Source organism: Semicossyphus pulcher, unplaced genomic scaffold, assembly GCF_022749685.1.
Source record: "Semicossyphus pulcher isolate SPU_LCO1_2020_fin unplaced genomic scaffold, fSemPul1.0.p SCAF_2, whole genome shotgun sequence".
NCBI classification, from domain to species: domain Eukaryota; kingdom Metazoa; phylum Chordata; class Actinopteri; order Labriformes; family Labridae; genus Semicossyphus; species Semicossyphus pulcher.
This window is the reverse complement of record NW_027211693.1, coordinates 10,087,799-10,104,508: the sequence shown is the minus strand read 5'-3', so window position 1 is coordinate 10,104,508 and position 16,710 is coordinate 10,087,799. Positions and strand designations below refer to the sequence as shown.

Sequence of the window (16,710 nt, the reverse complement as noted above, 5' to 3'; positions counted from 1 at the left end):
AATAAAAACTAACATACTAAAATTCAGATTTATAAAGAATATTATTTTTCGGGAAAACTGGAATTAAATATGTCTGTAGTCAAACATGTATGCTTATGCAGGACTACTTTAAACGTAACACCGTTTTTTAAATTATTAGTAATATTATTAAATTTAGAGTAACCCCAGTTATTTGTCAAATTCCAAAATGGTTGCAAGTTCATTTTTTACTTTTAATCCTGTTATGTTGTGAGTTGTATTTTTGCAGCAGAGACAGATTTTGCAGCAGTTTTGTAACTATGGGAACTTTACTTTCTGTTTCGAAGGAAGGGCCTCTTGATCGCTGCGCATGCGCTCTATGTTTCCCCTCACCTTTTCCGCAACATCACTTGTATTTACTCCCCAATTTAATCACTGATATTGTCACCGAAATTTCTTCGTCAAATGAGGGGCGACCATCGGTATTTAGTTGTTTTAGCGACCGTTTCCTCACTCTTCTCTCCTCTGTGTTGTCAAAATGTAAGCTTCAATGAAACTTGGTCAAAGTTAAACGGCTCTGCTGTTGATTTCGACTCGTACAGAGAGCACTTTCAACGCATGTATGAAGTCAACAGCGAGGAATTCAACCGTCGTCATCTCTATTATCAGGTAGGAGATAAAAACAAGAGGGAGACAGGGGGACGTGTAGAAAAACTCTGTTGACACTCAGCACTTTCCGCACACTCCTAAACACACATCTAAAAACAAACGGCTGCGTACGTCCCTACCATAGGTCACTGCAGATAGCACGCGGTCATGTAAATAAAGGACATCTGATTTCTGGGAAAATTAGACCTGTTTACAAATAAGCCTTTATATCAATTATTTTGCAAAAAATATATCCGTAAATGACGATGGAAGTTACTAAGGGGTAACGTTCGAAGTATGGCTAATGCCTTAATGTAAGACGTAAAGCCCTACATTTAAATGACACTTTTTTTGTTTTGTTTTCTGACTTTATCAGCTTTTATTTTGGAAAATTTGCCAGAACTCATCTGACTCGAACAAAGGTTGATTGTGTAGAGACATGTGAGTCTTGCATATTTGAAAATACTATTTTCAATAATTTTTAAACTATGAATGAACCATGTGATCTTGCAAGAAGACTCTCCAAAACAATATTTTTAAGCTGAATTTAATGTGAGTTCAGTGCACATCTTTTTATTACTTTATTGCTGTTATTACAAATTCATCATTCCAGACAGCTGTTTCTTAAGAACATTGCAGAGTTTTTTGTATCGATTAAATTAAAATAATTTATAGAAAAAATAAAGAACAACAAAAAAGACAAACCAACAACAACAACACTGACAAAAAATAAAATAAAAAACATGATGCACGCAAGTTCTAATAGATAGAAAATACATTTGAAGTAATAATTGGTAACTTTTAATATGAGAAATATGCTAACACAATTGTCTTCATACAAACCAAATCTGACCAGTAGCTTGACTAAAAGGCTAGCTTATTAATGTTAGTTAAATCAGTAAATATTGCTGTTAAAAACACTGTTTACTAGCTTTATTAAAGTGTTGAGTTTAAACTCAAAGTTGCCTCTTTCCTGAGTGTTGTACAGGTATACAGTCAGTTGCAGGGTTAATTAAATAGTGCAAAGGCAGTCTACCATGAAGGTCATAATGTGTTTTTGATACTGTTTAAGAGAGATTTTATTAAACTAGACTATATGGAGTCTTTTGGAGGCTGATCTTATCTGGTGCTGTTGAATTATGTTGTGTTATACTGAGAGATGTTGCTATTATTCACCCTTCCCCTGATATAACTGCATTGGACAATAATGTTAAATAATTAAAAACATATTCTAATCATCATGAAGGTTGATTTCTTGCAGGTTTGTTGTTACATTTCAGATAGTTAATCAAAGTATATCTAATAAACCTGCAACTGATTTTAAGTATTGTACATTTATTTTTGAGACATCAACTTCTAAGCAGCTTGTTGTTGTTACTGAGCTAATTTTAACTATATTGTACAACTTTTTGGTAAATTAATCGACAACACTTATCGTATGTTTTGCATGTAAAATTTTTATCAGCAAAAATGTTATAGATAAATGTAGTGGAGTAAAATGTACAAGATTTCCTTCTGAAAAGTTAGTGGAGTGGAAGTTTAAGTTAGCATGAAATGTAAATACTCCTGTTTTTTTTTTCTTCATCTTCTTTTCAGTATTATTCTATGTGACATATTATGTTTATTTTTATATTATATACTGTATATTTTTAAACACCCACTTTAATGACTAGTCTACATTTTGCTGCCCACTAACTTTACCACAGCTAATAAATTGTATTTTTTTATTTCAGGATTCAGCAAAGCGGCATGAATACCTGAACTCATTCTCTTCAGCACCACAGTCAGCCAAGTACGGCACCAACAAGTTCTCTGACCTCTCACAGAAGGAATTCAGAGGTAGGCTGAAGATATGTAAATTTGCAGAATTGGGTTATGAGCTTGATCTGTATCTTTATTTAATGAACTGCTGGACAGTTAAATAAGTTTGTATGAATTAACTTATATTATTGTTAAAAACTTACCAAACTTTGGATGACTGCGCTGAATCTGCACAGTCATGTGTTTACGTGCATCTTGTGTCCGGGAATGACTTTGAACTGTATCTGTTCTCCACAGGTCTCTACCTGCGAGCCAGCGCTGACAGAGCTCCTCCCTTCTCTGGACTGAAAACAGAAGGGCTCCCAGCCAAATTTGACTGGAGGGACAAGGCAGTGGTGGCACCGGTCCAGGACCAACAAGCAGTAAGGTTTACACAGATAGATGATACATACACCGTATAGTACATTAGGAATGTACTCGAGGTACAGAGACACAGTGGAGTCTCGTTCAAACAAATTAATGTCAAATATTTATCAAATCATTTTGTAATTACGGAATTGAGCAATCAGATGATGTAATATGAAACAGGCAGTTAATAGCCAACCCTATTCTGTAGGACATCCATAATAGGCACATTAGGCAGTTTATTTTCCCCCAAAAATAAAGTGGGTCTAGACTTTTAAATGTCAGTATATGTTCACAACAGTAGACGGCGCTACTTATCTGTAAAGTGAGTGTACCCCTCATAACTGAGGCCAGCCTTCACTCACAACTACAGAGCCTGGGGCATGAAAGCTGGAGAGACACGGTGATTGCCACGAACAAAGTGACCGAAAAGCAGGCCAACTTAACCAACAACTGAGGTGGAGTTATAATGCCAATTTTAAGATAATGGTCAATCAATGCAGCAGAGTCATTACGCAACAGTCAAGCTGCCGAGAAATACGGTGTCACAGACAGTAATGTCCGAAGATGGCGAGCCCAAAAAGATCGTCTTCAAAGTGCTTACAGTCTCACCTAAGAGATGGTAACAGGAAATCATACCACGGTCCCAAGCGATTGACAGAAGAGTGTGAGTAGCATTCAGAGCCTTCTTGCACGAGCTTGTAGTGAAGTCGTTGGCAGGATTTCAACTCACCATTCTGATACCTCCTTGCGATTCTGGCTCGTACATATAAGTCCGAATAACCGATCGTAGAGCAGCCATGTTTTCTACAACTTTGGAGTGACAGTGCAGTGCGGCCGCTCCCCCACTTGGGATCGCACACGTGGGGGAGGGGCTACGTGGTCACTCCAAATACTGTCAGACAATTGTGGCCAAGGTCTGACCTTTGAATGGCAAAATGGCTTGTTCGTTTCAGGAGGAAGGAGAGACTCAGAAAAATAATTAAATTAAAATATGTATTACATTTTTAAAACGAAACAAACTTTACCAACGTGACTTAAAAACACATTAGAATAATAGAAAATTGATTGCACAACTAAAATATGTCACCTTTAAGATCCCCTTAGGCAAGTGTTAAGATAATAAAAATGTACTCTGCTTATAATTTAAATTTGTAATTCATATGGCTTTTCCACAACAAAGTTAAATTGAGTTGTTAGAAAATAGGAAAAAAAAGTCTACTACTCCTTCTCCCTCAAAAAGAAATCCAGCATCTATGACTATGCAAATATTGTAATTAAAAAAATCTAACTGGGCACACGATGTCTCATAATTCACTAAAAAGTCCACTCTCATAGTCAGTGCAGAGGTGGCTTTACTTTTCCAGATCGCACACTATTATCAACTTCATACCTGTAGTTTGCAAAGCAAAATCCTGATTTGCTTCTCACGTCTCAAACAAATTTAGGGTGAACAAACTTTCCCCCCTTCCTGTGATATTTATAAAACCTCTAGAGTCAAACCCAGCATATAGAAGCATCACTCTGCACAGTGAAGGTCAAACGTCTAAATTAAGCATCTATAAGCAAACCACATCTGTGGAGTGCAAAGGGACTTTAATAATGGTCAAGGAAAAGCAGGTGGAAAATGATAGAGTAAGCTATTAAGTGTGACTCCTGCTAAGAGAGCAGAGTGGACCTGGGGACACGACAGGGAGAGGGTTAGTGAGATGGAGCTGCTGCTTGTCCTCAGTGAAGCTTCACTTTCTGTTCCTTTTGTCCTTTATCTCTTTAGCCCGTCAATTTGCCGCCGGGGTAGATATTTTCACTGTAGCACTGTTGTCCTAAGGGAGAAACATTGCCCGAACAGGTGAAAGCCAACACAGTAACATATATTTTAGTCCCTTTATGTCAGGTAAGGCTTAACACTCAAAGGAGAGCCCGTACGTGACCACAATCACCTCCTTCTCTGCTCTTCTGCTCAGATTTCTTTTCTAGTATTTTGTTTGTAGACCTGCCAGGGCCGAGTTTCCACAGCACAGACAGAAAATAGACAGAAAAAGAAATGCAGTACCATGCACAAAGGCATCGCATCAAGCCACTCACATCTCATAAATTCTTATTGATCCACTGTTCCCTTATCTTAATTCCCCTTCATGATTTAAGTGCATTTCATCTTTAAAGGAGACAGCAGGTGGTCCTAATGTTTTGTAAACTCAGCTCATACTTATTTCCAGTCCACGCAATAATGACTGATTTTGGTTTCAGTATTGATTTTAAGCCAAGGAACCATATTGAGCAACTAAATATTGGATTTTTACACGGAGTGTGCAGGTTTTCATCACATTTACTGGGATTTATGCTGAGGAGGTGAACTGAGCACGGCCTGATGCTGTTGGGAAAATGAGATTGCCTGCGTGAACGTTACACAGGAAAAGATGAACTCTCTTACATGATTAAATACTGTGAGTTCTCTGACTGGTTTCATCAAAGCAGTGTAATCTAAATCAAATAGGAAGTATCGAATTATCTAAAATGCTCTTAAGTATTAAAGCTAAATACATTTAATACGAAATTAAGACGTTTCAAGACACAGTATACCTGAGGTGTTTCTGTCAGTAGATGGCAGCAGAAAACAATTAGTCACACTTCACTCACACTGGATGGATCATCTCACATGTACAACATCTATAATCACTGGGATTTTTCTATATGATTCCAAATGCCATCTTATCCAGAATTTTTAGGGACCTTTTGATCATTAATCTACAAACTGTTATATTATAGATTAAATCGTTCAGATACTTTAACCACAATTCAAAGCACACTTGACCTTCTAACTCAATTTGTCTAAGTCTGATATTACTGACTGTCTTTTAAAGATAAATTCGCAGCATTGATCTGGAAAGCAAAAATGGCTGAACATCCTGTAGCAAGATTAGCATTCTTCGACCTCTCCTGTGTTGTTTTGTTTTCCTGATCTCTGTAATTTTTTACCTTTGCAGTGTGGAAGTTGTTGGGCATTTAGTGTGGTCGGTGCCATGCAGTCCGTCCATGCCATCGGTGGCTCGCCGCTGGAGCAACTCAGTATTCAGCAGGTTGTGGACTGCTCCTCCCAAAACAATGGCTGCAATGGAGGCTCCCCAGCCAGGGCTCTAAGCTGGTTAAAGCAAGTAGGTTTATATATTTACCTTACTTCAGTCATTTCACACATTTTCATCTTTGACTTATGCTTCCGAAGTGGTTTATGTTCACTGCTAAGGTAGACAAAACACTAACTCCCAATGCTTGATACGCACAAGAGATGCATGACTGTTTATGACCTTTATGACTGATCAGACCTGTGAGGAGATACAATTTAAGCCTTCAAAATAAGGTATTTTTGTCATGTATTTTAATTAGAGAGATCTGTAGTGGCAGTCGCAAAATTGCTTCGTCTTGCGGTCTATAGTCAATCATAAATTAGATAACTGCCGGGGAAAGGATCTTTTTATCACAAGATGAATGGATATTTTATATGCAGGTATCACACTCACTGAGATAAACTGTTTTCTTCCTAGACCAGAGAGAAATTGGTGCCTCAGTCAGAGTACCCCTACAAAGCCAAGACAGGAATGTGCCATTTTTTCGCTCAGTCACATGGCGGTATCGCGGTGAGGAACTTTACTGCTCTTGACTTCAGGTAAAAGACACATTTTTGCGTGTTTTGTACAAGCAATAAAAGCTAAAAATTAACGTTATATTTGGGTGAAATCACATGAAATGTTTTATTGTGTTTTTTACAAAGTACCAAGGACAGCAGAGAGGGGAGTGGGAGTAGTCCTGCGCAATGACAGAGCTCAGTGTTTACTGTGTCAACACGGATTGCTCAGTAGCACAGAGGTTCTTTACTCCGGGCCAAGTGACTGTCTCTGTGTTATCTTGAGTTAAAGTGAATCAGATCTTTATTTAATATTGGACATGATTCTGACTCACACTCCTGCATGTGTAATGCCTGTTATTTTAGCTAGCATCAGGTTCTGTAGTCAGAGTTGAAGGAGTTCTAATTTTTAGTAGAGTTAACAGAGTTTCTGTTATTGTTGTATTTGCAAAAGTAATATATATATTTTTCTTTCCATGCCTTTAACTCGTAACTGGTTTTAGTGTTTTATTTACATAAGGTGGCATAGAATTGTATTCTCTAAGGGGGACTTAAAGCATAAAAGTAAAACAAACTAATCATTATCATGTACCAATCTAGTTAATGTCAGTGTCATGTCACCACTGAAAGACCTATTTATCTCTACAATCCACTGATGCAGTGTTACTATTTGCCTGTTGACCTTTCCCAGTCGTGAGACAGGTCAGAGGGTTGGTTAGAGCTGTTGGAATTGAGCGTGTCTGCAAGGTGGGGACTCAGGGGTCATGGGGATTACTTACCCTTCTGGTTAAGGCACTCATAATCCCGATCTTTATGGCCACACAGCAAACAAAAAACAGCATCATAAAGTCCTGACAACACAAAACCTCTCCGCTCTTTCATAAATCGGGTTGTGAAATGGCTTCATTCAATGAAGTTGTGGCACAGACTTACACAGACATACACCCCATGGCCCATATGTCATGAGCCTGGTACAGGAGGGCATCACAGCTACCCCCAGTGGGAATCATCTGCTGGAAGGGAAAGATGAGGTTGCAGATGGTGCCTGCATATGCACAACAGAGTGGTTGAGGGAAATACCAATTGAATGAATGATGACAAAAGTGCAGTAGTTGGTCAGACATTGATAAACATGCTGTAGGAATGAGATGAGAAGGAGAACAGTGACAGCTGATCCGGAGAGAATGATGCAAAAATAGGCCCAGTGAAACGTTGAATTCATACAGTGTGTATTCTAATACACTTAAAAGCCCGCTGACTTTTAAAAAGCAGTGTAATCAGAAAGCCAGTGTTGTTGCCTCGGAAGTGCATTTTTCTGTTTTTCTTCCTCAGTGGTCAAGAGGAGGCTATGATGGGTCAGCTGGTGGAGCGGGGTCCCTTGGCTGCTATCGTGGATGCTGTCAGCTGGCAGGATTACCTGGGTGGAATCATTCAGCACCACTGCTCCAGCCAATGGTCTAACCACGCTGTCCTGGTTGTTGGATATAACACTATTGGTACATGCTGTCGCTACACTACGAATCTAATAAAGAAAGCTGATTTGTTTTTACTGTCGCTAACTCTTACCTTTTTAGGAGTCTTTGAAAGTAATTTAAAGCTGCACTAGGCAAGATTCTTAATCAGTCATAATCACAAACTGCTGCTGCAACAGAGCAGTGTCTCAGCCCTCCTAATGAAGCGCTGAAACAAAAGGAAAGAGGAAGAAAAAAAAAATGTTAACAAGCTGTTAAGCTTATTATTGAGGTTATTAAGTGAAGTATCTGTTGCACGCTTCAAATGAAAATAAAGATGTCTTCATTTTGTAATCTTCTCGATGTTGTAGTGACATGCCTCACTCGCTCTTGTTTAAGGAAATCATTGTCAGGAGTAAAACTAGTGAAATATTTCTCTAGTTTTAAAGTGACATATTTATATTTTATTTTAGATAATCCATTTTCTATTATTCTAATGTGTTTTTGAATCACGTTGGTAAAGTTAGTTTTGTTTTAAAAATTGTATACACATTTGAATTGAATTATTTTCGGGGCCTCTCCTTCCTCCTGAAACCAACAAGTCATTTTGCCAATCAAAGGTCAGACCTTAACCACGATTGGCTGACAGTATTTGGACTGACCGCGTAGCCCCTCCCCCATGTGTGCGATCCCACATGGGGGAGCGGCCACACTGCACTGTCACTCCAAAGTTGTAGAAAACATGGCTGCTCTAAGATCGGTTATTCGGCCTTATACGTACGAGCCAGAATCGCAAGGAGGTATCCGAATGGTGAGTTGAAATCTTGACAACAAGCTAGTGTAAGAAGGCAGTCTGAGGTGAATGACGATTGGTCGATTTCAGCGAAAGCAAGGTTCTACGTAGAAACCTGCAGCTGTTCTGAACGGCTCATTTCAGAGGCGACCTTTTTTAAAAATGTGATCCTGGAAGAACACAGAATTATGCAGTTTTCACTTTTTCTCTGTGAACAATAAACACCCAAAAAATGTGAAACCCATGCACAATATGAGAATATACATTCAAAAGATACGGCCCCTTTAAGGATACAAGCAGTAATTTCAAGAATATAATTGACAGGAGTAGAACGGAATTGGCAGGATCCTATTCTTTCAAGCTACTGGTGAAATATTTCCGTAGTTTTAAGAAAATCAAGAACAAAAAAGCAGCAGTTAAAATCCCCAGTATTGTGAAAACAGTTCTTCTGTTTGTCCTGTTTGGTACATGTTGATCAGAGAGCAGCGGGGTCGGTAAACATGAGTCTTTTGTGTGCACTTGTTATGTCATTTTACATGATTTCTAAGTAGAGAACTTCTGTTTATTAAATCGCACGTCGTCAGACTGTAATCACATGTTATTTCACACACTTCAGTATCTTTTAATTCCCTGACATTTATTCTTTCACATTGAATTCTTTTTGTATTGTGGGTGTTACTCAAGGGCATGACTGATTATATAACAGTCTAAAGTTGTTGGATCTGCAGTTTACATACACAGTGCTCCTTTACCTTGTTAATAATTGAATGTTGAAATGCATGTTGTGTGTTTAGGAGATATTCCGTACTGGATCGTGCAGAACTCCTGGGGCGCCTCATGGGGGAACGACGGTTATGTTTATATAAGAATCGGTGGCAATGTTTGTGGTAAGTATGATCTTTGCCTCTTGTGATTTTCTATTTATATCTACTTTTAGCTCTGTGTGTGTCTGTAACTGTGCCCACTCTGCCCTCAGGGATTAATACGACATGCTTCTTCTTCTCTCCTCGCAGGTATCGCGGATTCTGTGGCAGCCGTTGTACTTTGATGAGATTTTGTCTACATTTTTGTTTTGCCATTGCATGTTTGTGTAAGTGACTGCGTGTGTGCTGAAATTTCAATCATCTGTTTGCCTTCAGGTGTCACTTTAAACAGTGTTTTATTGAAATGTCACCATGTTACATCAGTAAAACAAAATAAATCACTTTACATGCTGATAAATGTTGGATCTTTCATAAGTGATCTACACAAACAACACTGCAATAATAACAATAGATGCACTGTACAAAAAAATGTATCTTATTAAATATATAAGGTAGATACATATTGAAGGTGATATGGCTTATACATTTATATATACAGAGATCCCATCAATCACTGCATAAATACACAACACAATGATTTTAACATACAGCACACTATACAAAATGCATTATTACACATTATTAACATTATGTACAAATCTTATGCTTCATATTTTATAGCTTCACATTTACGCTGTGCAAATTGGTCCATTCTAGGTGTTGAGATTGATTGTTTACACAGAGGTTTATTGCTCTTTTATGTTCTCTTCCTCGCACCTAAGCCCCATCCCAGCAGTCTGAAACGGCTCCCCCTCTGACGCCCTCCCCGTGCCGACATGAAAGATAACACGTTTGTAAAAACCCATCATCGCCACCAGTTTGATCACTGCTCTCAGCCATCCATTCGCTTTCAGGTCAGTCACAGTGAATCTGCATAATTTTATAGAGAAAACATCAAAGCACATCTTATCAAGGAGCCATCTGCTATACTTTGTGACCGGTCAGAATTAGAGATTAGAATAAAATAGCCTAATTTGGCTGTTTGATTTATTCGGGGTTAGTGACGAGTTTGCGGTGAGTGAACCTCTGTGCTGCGGCCTGATGGTACTAATGAACAAAGGTAATGTTTTGATCTTTTTTCAGCCAATTGCAGGGAGTTTGCTGTGCTTTAAATGTTGAGTATTTTCACCTTAAAGCTTTCGTATATTTTCCGTATTTACATATCGCAATCCCGATACTTCCCAGAAAAGTAAGTGTTATAAAAAACCCATGTTTAACTATCCCTCCCCTATGTTTCACTTGTTTTATTTCACCTAATGTGCTTTTGTAGTATTATCTTTTGTGCAAAAATGTCATGCCAGACTACCCTCATTCATTGAGAAAACACCTTTTCGTTGCATAGGTTCTATCAGGTATCTGGTGTCATGTATATCTGGAATTTAAGGTCCAAACATTGTGTGTCTTCTCAACAAAATGCGTGTTTCTTTGCATGCTTTTCCCCTACATGTCTCTCACAACAACTTTTCAACTGTGCAGAAGAGAAGCCAGGACAGACTGCTGAGACGCCTCTTCGTCTGAGTCCTCACTGCTGCAGTAGGAGCTGTCGCAGCATTCGGCCATGTAGAGGAACTTATGAACGTTGGGGTTCAGCTTGGGCACCCAGTGACGAGGCACCAGGAACGTTGCCAGGTTGAAAAGATCCACAAACACTTTGTAGCGGTCACTGAAGGAGAAAAAAATCATTGATTTAATATTCAAATCATGTTCACTATAATTGAGCATCTGTTTCAAATTGTTCTCTCTGAAGGACGAAAGGCTAACTTAAACTGCTAAATGTAATAGAAACTAAATAAAGAACAGTGTCATTGAGTTAAAGATGAACTTAAAGTGTAGTTTGTGCATGTCGGGAAGGAGTGACCATATGACAGGTTAATTTAGATAAGCGCTGAGTATCAGTGTGCCGTCCTTATCTAAATTAACTCTGAAGTGTTTAAGATACTTGCAGTGTAAAGTGTTTAATCAGTAGGTTAAAGTTTAGAGTGTCCAATACCTGACAGTCGATCTCAGGTAGTGGTAGCCAGATGAGCCCCCTGTGCCGGCCTTGCTGCCAATCATACGATGCACCATGCATACGTGATTGTCTGGAGCAGGAAAACAGAAACATCCTTTGTTATATGACAATGCGTTGGCTCTGCATGTTCAATTTGAGCTGTAAATTCTTTAAATATTAGATAGACAGGAGAGTAAAGATGTATTTCATGGGATAGATTGTTAGATTGGTCAGCAGCAGCAGCAGCAGCAGCAGAGGATCATAGAAGATTTTTCTGCCTCTGAGCTCCTAAACTAAATTTAGTTCTGTAAACTCCCGTTAGCCCAGCTCTGCCCTTGGGCGACATATGAAAGTATTGGTTTCTGGTAGAAAGTTGCTACATTTTTCTGATCTTATTTACTGGTGGGCATATGTAGCACCTAACAGCACTTACATCTCCATTTTGTCATGAGGGTGTCGATATCCATGAGGGATGTGAGCAGCTGGAAAGGGACCTGGAACCTCGGCTCTTCCCTTAAAGATAAAAAAATAATAACTTTAGTATTGAAGATGTTTACACAGATGATCAGGTGATGTAAAAAAAAATGCGTCTTGGTTTTATTCAAAGCAGTTGTAAAGCACAAGCGACTATCACCTGCTGAGTACCCACAAAGATGTTAGCATCTTTTACCCAGCAGTTTTGTGTCAATTATCACCATCCAGCGACTGTCACATGACTCTGTTGACACTTAACGAGACTCTACGTTGCAGTCTCAACTTGTGATGTTTTACAACTGCTTAGGCTATCACAGCATGACCTGTATAGTTAAAAAATGGGCTTAACACATGGACATTTTATAAGAGAGTAAACGAGTAAGGCTCTCTCAGGAAGTAGCAACCAGGTGCTTTTAAACACCTAAACTGCCCCATTGAAGCTGCGGCCAACAGTGTAAGACTCTCTCAGGTGTAAAGAGCTACTAAATGAGTCAGCAGAGCTTTACTAGATAATTAAAGGAGAAGAAACACAGTTAAAACCACGTACCTGTAGAAGTAGATCATCAGAGCCCCTTGGAGAGCCTTGTAAGAGAGCCGCCTCTCACCTTTTCAGCAAAATAAAAAAGATATTAGTTTTAAAGGAGATGTAATTTTCAGGTTCTTGTGAGCTACAGCCTCATTGTTAAAGTTCACAAAGTAATACATTAAATATCGAGTCAAATCTAGACCACAAGCAGATATGTGAAGCTTTGACAAATACTGCGTTCTGACATTTGATTATTATTCAGTTTAATTTGTAGACTCACCTTTGCTGAGGAGATGGTCGTGGCGCTTTTCATCAAACAGAGAGGTGAACAGCTCCCTCTGTTTGATCAGCTCCTCCATCAGTTCCTCCTTCTCCTCAGGATCCGCCGTTTTCTATTAGAAAAAATAAAAATAAATAAAAATTCAGTCTCTGTCAATCATCTGAGCAATCCGGGGGGAGCAGAGAAAGTTTGTTCTGAGAGCTGAAGTCATCTCTTACCTCGATTTTCTCCTCCTCCTGATTCAACCCATCAAATATATTGATTTCCAGCCTTTCCCAGAAATTGAATCCATCCGCCTCCAAGCCAGGAGTTCTCTCCAGCCACTCCTGAGAAGAACAGCACACGGTTTCATCACATTTATACCCTGTTCAGTAGCAGACTGGCTTATCCGCAGCAAGATAAAAATAAAGATATATTGTAGAATAGAGTGATGCCTTCTTTCTTGAAGTCTTCACTAAGTTTAAAAATTGATGTCCGTGTGCAGGTGGTTGTAAGAAGTACCTCGACTAGTTTTAAGAGAGGTGGCTCCTGTTCGGTGGCGAGCAGCATCTCACTGTCATGACCCTTGAAATTGTCCCTGTAATGGCGTCTGTTGTAGGGAACCCTCTGGTTGTCCGGGACCCCGATTTTGTTCTCCAACAGGCGAAACTGCAGGCTTTGAAATCCAGAGGCTGGAGACAGGTATTCCCTACACATAAACACACAAGTGAGCATACACACAACCCAGAAACAGAGTGCAGACTCACAGAGAGCATCTTTTTAAAATTCTAAGTGGGAAAATAGATGGAAAGTTTTTTTTACCTGAAGTCAAAAAAGTCCAAGGCCGTCATTGTTTCCAAAACAGCAAACTGGTCGACCAGCAGCCTGAAGATCATCACAATCCTGTGGATGCGAGTGTTCACTTTGAGCATGTTGCGTTCGTCTCGGACCTGGAGGAAAATCAAAACATTTAAGAAAGAATTACTAAGCGTAGTAAAGCTTGTGATTACATATTCTGGCACAGGAAAAAAGACACACTAATAAGTGAAATAATTAGCGGTTCGGATTTTTTTGCATCATTATTTCATCAACCTAATGCATGCCTCTTACAGGGGAAAATAGGTCTTAAATTACAAATGTTGTTCTAATTATAACATCAGGCAGGGTGATGTTTAAAATGTCTTCATTTTCCTCGGCTGGCTGAATAAGACCTATAATTCCCTTTGAATACAACTTCCTTTTAAACAGAACAGTAGTAATATCTGACTTTCATAGTCTATTTATGATTTTGTGCTCTTTTTATTTATTGATTTCGAACATGATTAAAAATACCAAAGCCAATACATTTGATTGAGAAGACATCTATAACTAAAGTCTGTTTGAAAAGGGTGTAGGACTTTGCCACAATAAAATAATATAAATAACTTAATTCACATCGTTCAACAATCTAAAACTATGCTAGTGCACATCTAAATGTTCTGAATTTAAGGGTAGAAAAATATTTTCTACTTCAGAATCAAATCTCAGGGCATTTAAAGATTACAAAATATTTTTCTGTTATTGCTTCATGCTGATTTTTTCTGCATCCAGGAAGCAAAAACACAATTACGTAACCTTTGTAAAGTTCTTTCACCCCAGAAATATGACTTACGTGTCCACTGATGAAGATCTCCCGCACTGAGTCAAGTTCAAACAAAATCTGTTTGAACCACAGCTCATAGGCTGAAATAAAACACAAACAGTTTAAGCGTCAGAAACACTTACATACATATATAATGAGCCATCAAATTACAGCTAATTACACTGAAAAAATGCCAATGTTAGCAAATTACTCTCTTGTAATCAGCCATGAACATTTCAAAGACAAAAAAAATCTGCTTCTTGGTTGAACTCAATTTTCTTATGTAAATTTTGGGTTTCCTGCGGAGCTCATTTTCTCATCTCAACAAAAAAGTTCCTAAAACTTTCAAGATTTAACGCTTTTACTTTTTAAATTTCAAACACAGGTGAGACTCTTTTGCAAACAAGTTAAATAACCCAAATGAAAAAAGTCTAAGAGTAAATAGAAGATAAAAAGAAAACATCATTTTTACCTTGATGGGTGACGATGAAGAGGTGCTCATCGTGGATCTTATTACCCTTTACTTCACTTTGCAACACCTGGGCTGTGACTATTTTGTCAAGCTGAGAATTGAAAAGAAATTAAGCACATGAAAACACATCTTGATAAAAATGGTATCACTTACTATCTTTAAAAACAGCAGATAAAGAGTCTAATAGATATAATAGGTGGTGTTATCTACCTGCAGGTAATCTCCATAGATGATTCCTCCTTTGCTGGCCTTGTTAACCCCGGCCTGAGAGGCATCCTCGTCTTCTGTTTTGGGAGGCTTGTTTTTGAATAACCTGCAGAGTGAGGAGAGAAAGCCCTTTTGTTACTCTGTGCTTTTATCAGGATGTGTAATGAATTTTTAGAGGGCTGCATTTAATTTAATTTAATTTAAAACATAAAATGAGAATTGGAAAAAAAAATCCTCAAGAGCACTAATAAAGGAGCAATGACTATTTGGACGTACAAATGCCTCTTCTCAAAGTACGGACATCCACTCATGACTTCCAAAATCAGCTGCAGTAGAGATGTATTCTTCGTCCTGGCCTCAAATATAATAAAATTGCCTTCAACACAATCCAGATTTTTAAAGATTCACCTCCGCCAATCACAGTCACAATACAGACACCATCCGGCCCGCCTCTATTTGCCCCATGGAGCTGTTTACCTTGAACCAAGACCACCTTCTGGACTTTGTGTGACCTGTAAAAAGAACAGTCACAAGACCTTTCTTCAAATAACAGAATGAAAAAAACAACACAATTGAGAGTATCAAATATATTCAAAATAACATGATTATAAATTATGTTTATTTGCGTTTGCTCGGGACCTTTGTACTTGAACAAATAGTGCGTGCAGGAAAGATCTCTTTGTTCATCACTGTCTCGGTCACAGGGTATCTTTAGTGTTTACTCTCACCTCTGTTTGGATCCGTATGTCTCTTACAAATATTGGGCTTGATTATATAAGTGTGGAAAGAGTGAAGAGAGGTGTGCAGTTCTTTATCTATAAACAGTATATTGACATTGCAATTTTGTTTTACATGAAAGTAAAGAAGCAAAACATTTTAATGTAAGAAGAGGAAGACACGTGAAATATAAATTTGGCTTGTTTTCTACCACAACCACCTGAGAGATTATACGAGTGTTCGGTGAGGAACTTTCGGTTTGTGTTGATTTTGGCGCCCCCTGCGGACAAAGTGATACATCTTATATCTTTGCTGATCTTGTCCTGTACATCTATAAGTCGTTTTTTAAAACAAAAAATCTCCTCCTGCTTTTTAGAACATTCAAACGTATCGCTGGCTGTGAATCTTTGACGTGGAATTACAGACAGAGGCCGATTTGGCAGCGCCTCGTCTGACATCAACCCCCGTAACTATAAAGATATAATCAGTCTTGTTACTGATGGTCTTGTTTGCTTTTGTAGCTCATATAGAGGCATCAGTATTAATTTCAGTCTGTTTCATAACCAGCTTTAATATCAGACACACGTCTGTAAATCATTCTAAGGCACTAACTCTAGGTAACTAACAGTTTTGTCAATATATTTAACTTCAGCACAAGTCAATTTAACAAAAACTCCTCTGTCGACTATCTTTGCCCACAGGAAAAAGCATAAACACTGATTCATGTTAGTTTCTCTGTGTTAATCACAAAGCCTTCCGTCTGGGTCATTGAACTCATCACTAAATATTTGCAATGTGGTTAATATTTTATTTACCTCCGTGACCATTACTGGGGATGCTTCGTTCCAAGGTCATTCAGAAAGTGCTTTGACTGTGCATGTGCTCGTAAAAAAAGCTGAACATATGTTTGTTTTTGTTCCTATAGGTTTAAAAAGTCACATGTATA

General features: G+C 38.4%; 2 protein-coding genes across 4 annotated transcripts; one reads left to right on the top strand and one right to left on the bottom strand.

Annotated features, from left to right (window-relative positions):
- The first annotated feature begins 365 nt into the window (after nt 1-365).
- ctso (cathepsin O) lies at nt 366-11,294 on the top strand. 3 transcript variants are annotated; one of them, XR_011308654.1, is made up of 10 exons: nt 366-627; nt 2,340-2,445; nt 2,665-2,789; nt 5,757-5,924; nt 6,312-6,433; nt 7,724-7,887; nt 9,430-9,522; nt 9,649-9,725; nt 10,221-10,352; nt 10,975-11,294. XR_011308654.1 is itself a non-coding variant. In XM_069670559.1 (8 exons), the coding sequence occupies exons 1-8, from the start codon at nt 424-426 to the stop codon at nt 9,681-9,683; spliced, it is 1,017 nt and encodes a 338-aa protein (XP_069526660.1). In that variant the 5' UTR covers nt 366-423; the 3' UTR covers nt 9,684-10,212. The 3 variants fall into 3 exon arrangements, 1 of the variants encoding a protein (XP_069526660.1); XR_011308655.1 differs by having other exon boundaries at nt 10,221-10,558; XM_069670559.1 differs by lacking the exons at nt 10,221-10,352; nt 10,975-11,294 and having other exon boundaries at nt 9,649-10,212.
- On the bottom strand, nt 10,861-15,358 carry tdo2a (tryptophan 2,3-dioxygenase a). The gene is made up of 12 exons (XM_069670558.1): nt 15,324-15,358; nt 15,051-15,153; nt 14,841-14,931; nt 14,399-14,469; nt 13,570-13,697; nt 13,270-13,456; nt 12,987-13,094; nt 12,769-12,880; nt 12,510-12,567; nt 11,922-12,001; nt 11,489-11,579; nt 10,861-11,161 (listed from the first exon to the last, which is right to left on the bottom strand). The coding sequence occupies exons 1-12, from the start codon at nt 15,356-15,358 to the stop codon at nt 10,963-10,965; spliced, it is 1,263 nt and encodes a 420-aa protein (XP_069526659.1). The 3' UTR covers nt 10,861-10,962.
- Between the last annotated feature and the right edge of the window lie 1,352 nt (nt 15,359-16,710).

Excerpts from the sequence above, each read along its gene's own strand:
- ctso (XM_069670559.1), top strand. The coding sequence starts at position 424 with ATGAGGGGCGACCATCGGTATTTAGTTGTTTTAGCGACCGTTTCCTCA. Across the intron at positions 5,925-6,311 it reads CTCTAAGCTGGTTAAAGCAA|ACCAGAGAGAAATTGGTGCC; the intron begins GTAGGTTTATAT and ends TTTTCTTCCTAG. Across the intron at positions 9,523-9,648 it reads AATCGGTGGCAATGTTTGTG|GTATCGCGGATTCTGTGGCA; the intron begins GTAAGTATGATC and ends CTCTCCTCGCAG.
- tdo2a (XM_069670558.1), bottom strand. The coding sequence starts at position 15,358 with ATGAGTGGATGTCCGTACTTTGAGAAGAGGCATTT. Across the intron at positions 14,932-15,050 it reads TCTATGGAGATTACCTGCAG|CTTGACAAAATAGTCACAGC; the intron begins GTAGATAACACC and ends TTCAATTCTCAG. Across the intron at positions 12,881-12,986 it reads AGGAGGAGGAGAAAATCGAG|AAAACGGCGGATCCTGAGGA; the intron begins GTAAGAGATGAC and ends TTTTTCTAATAG.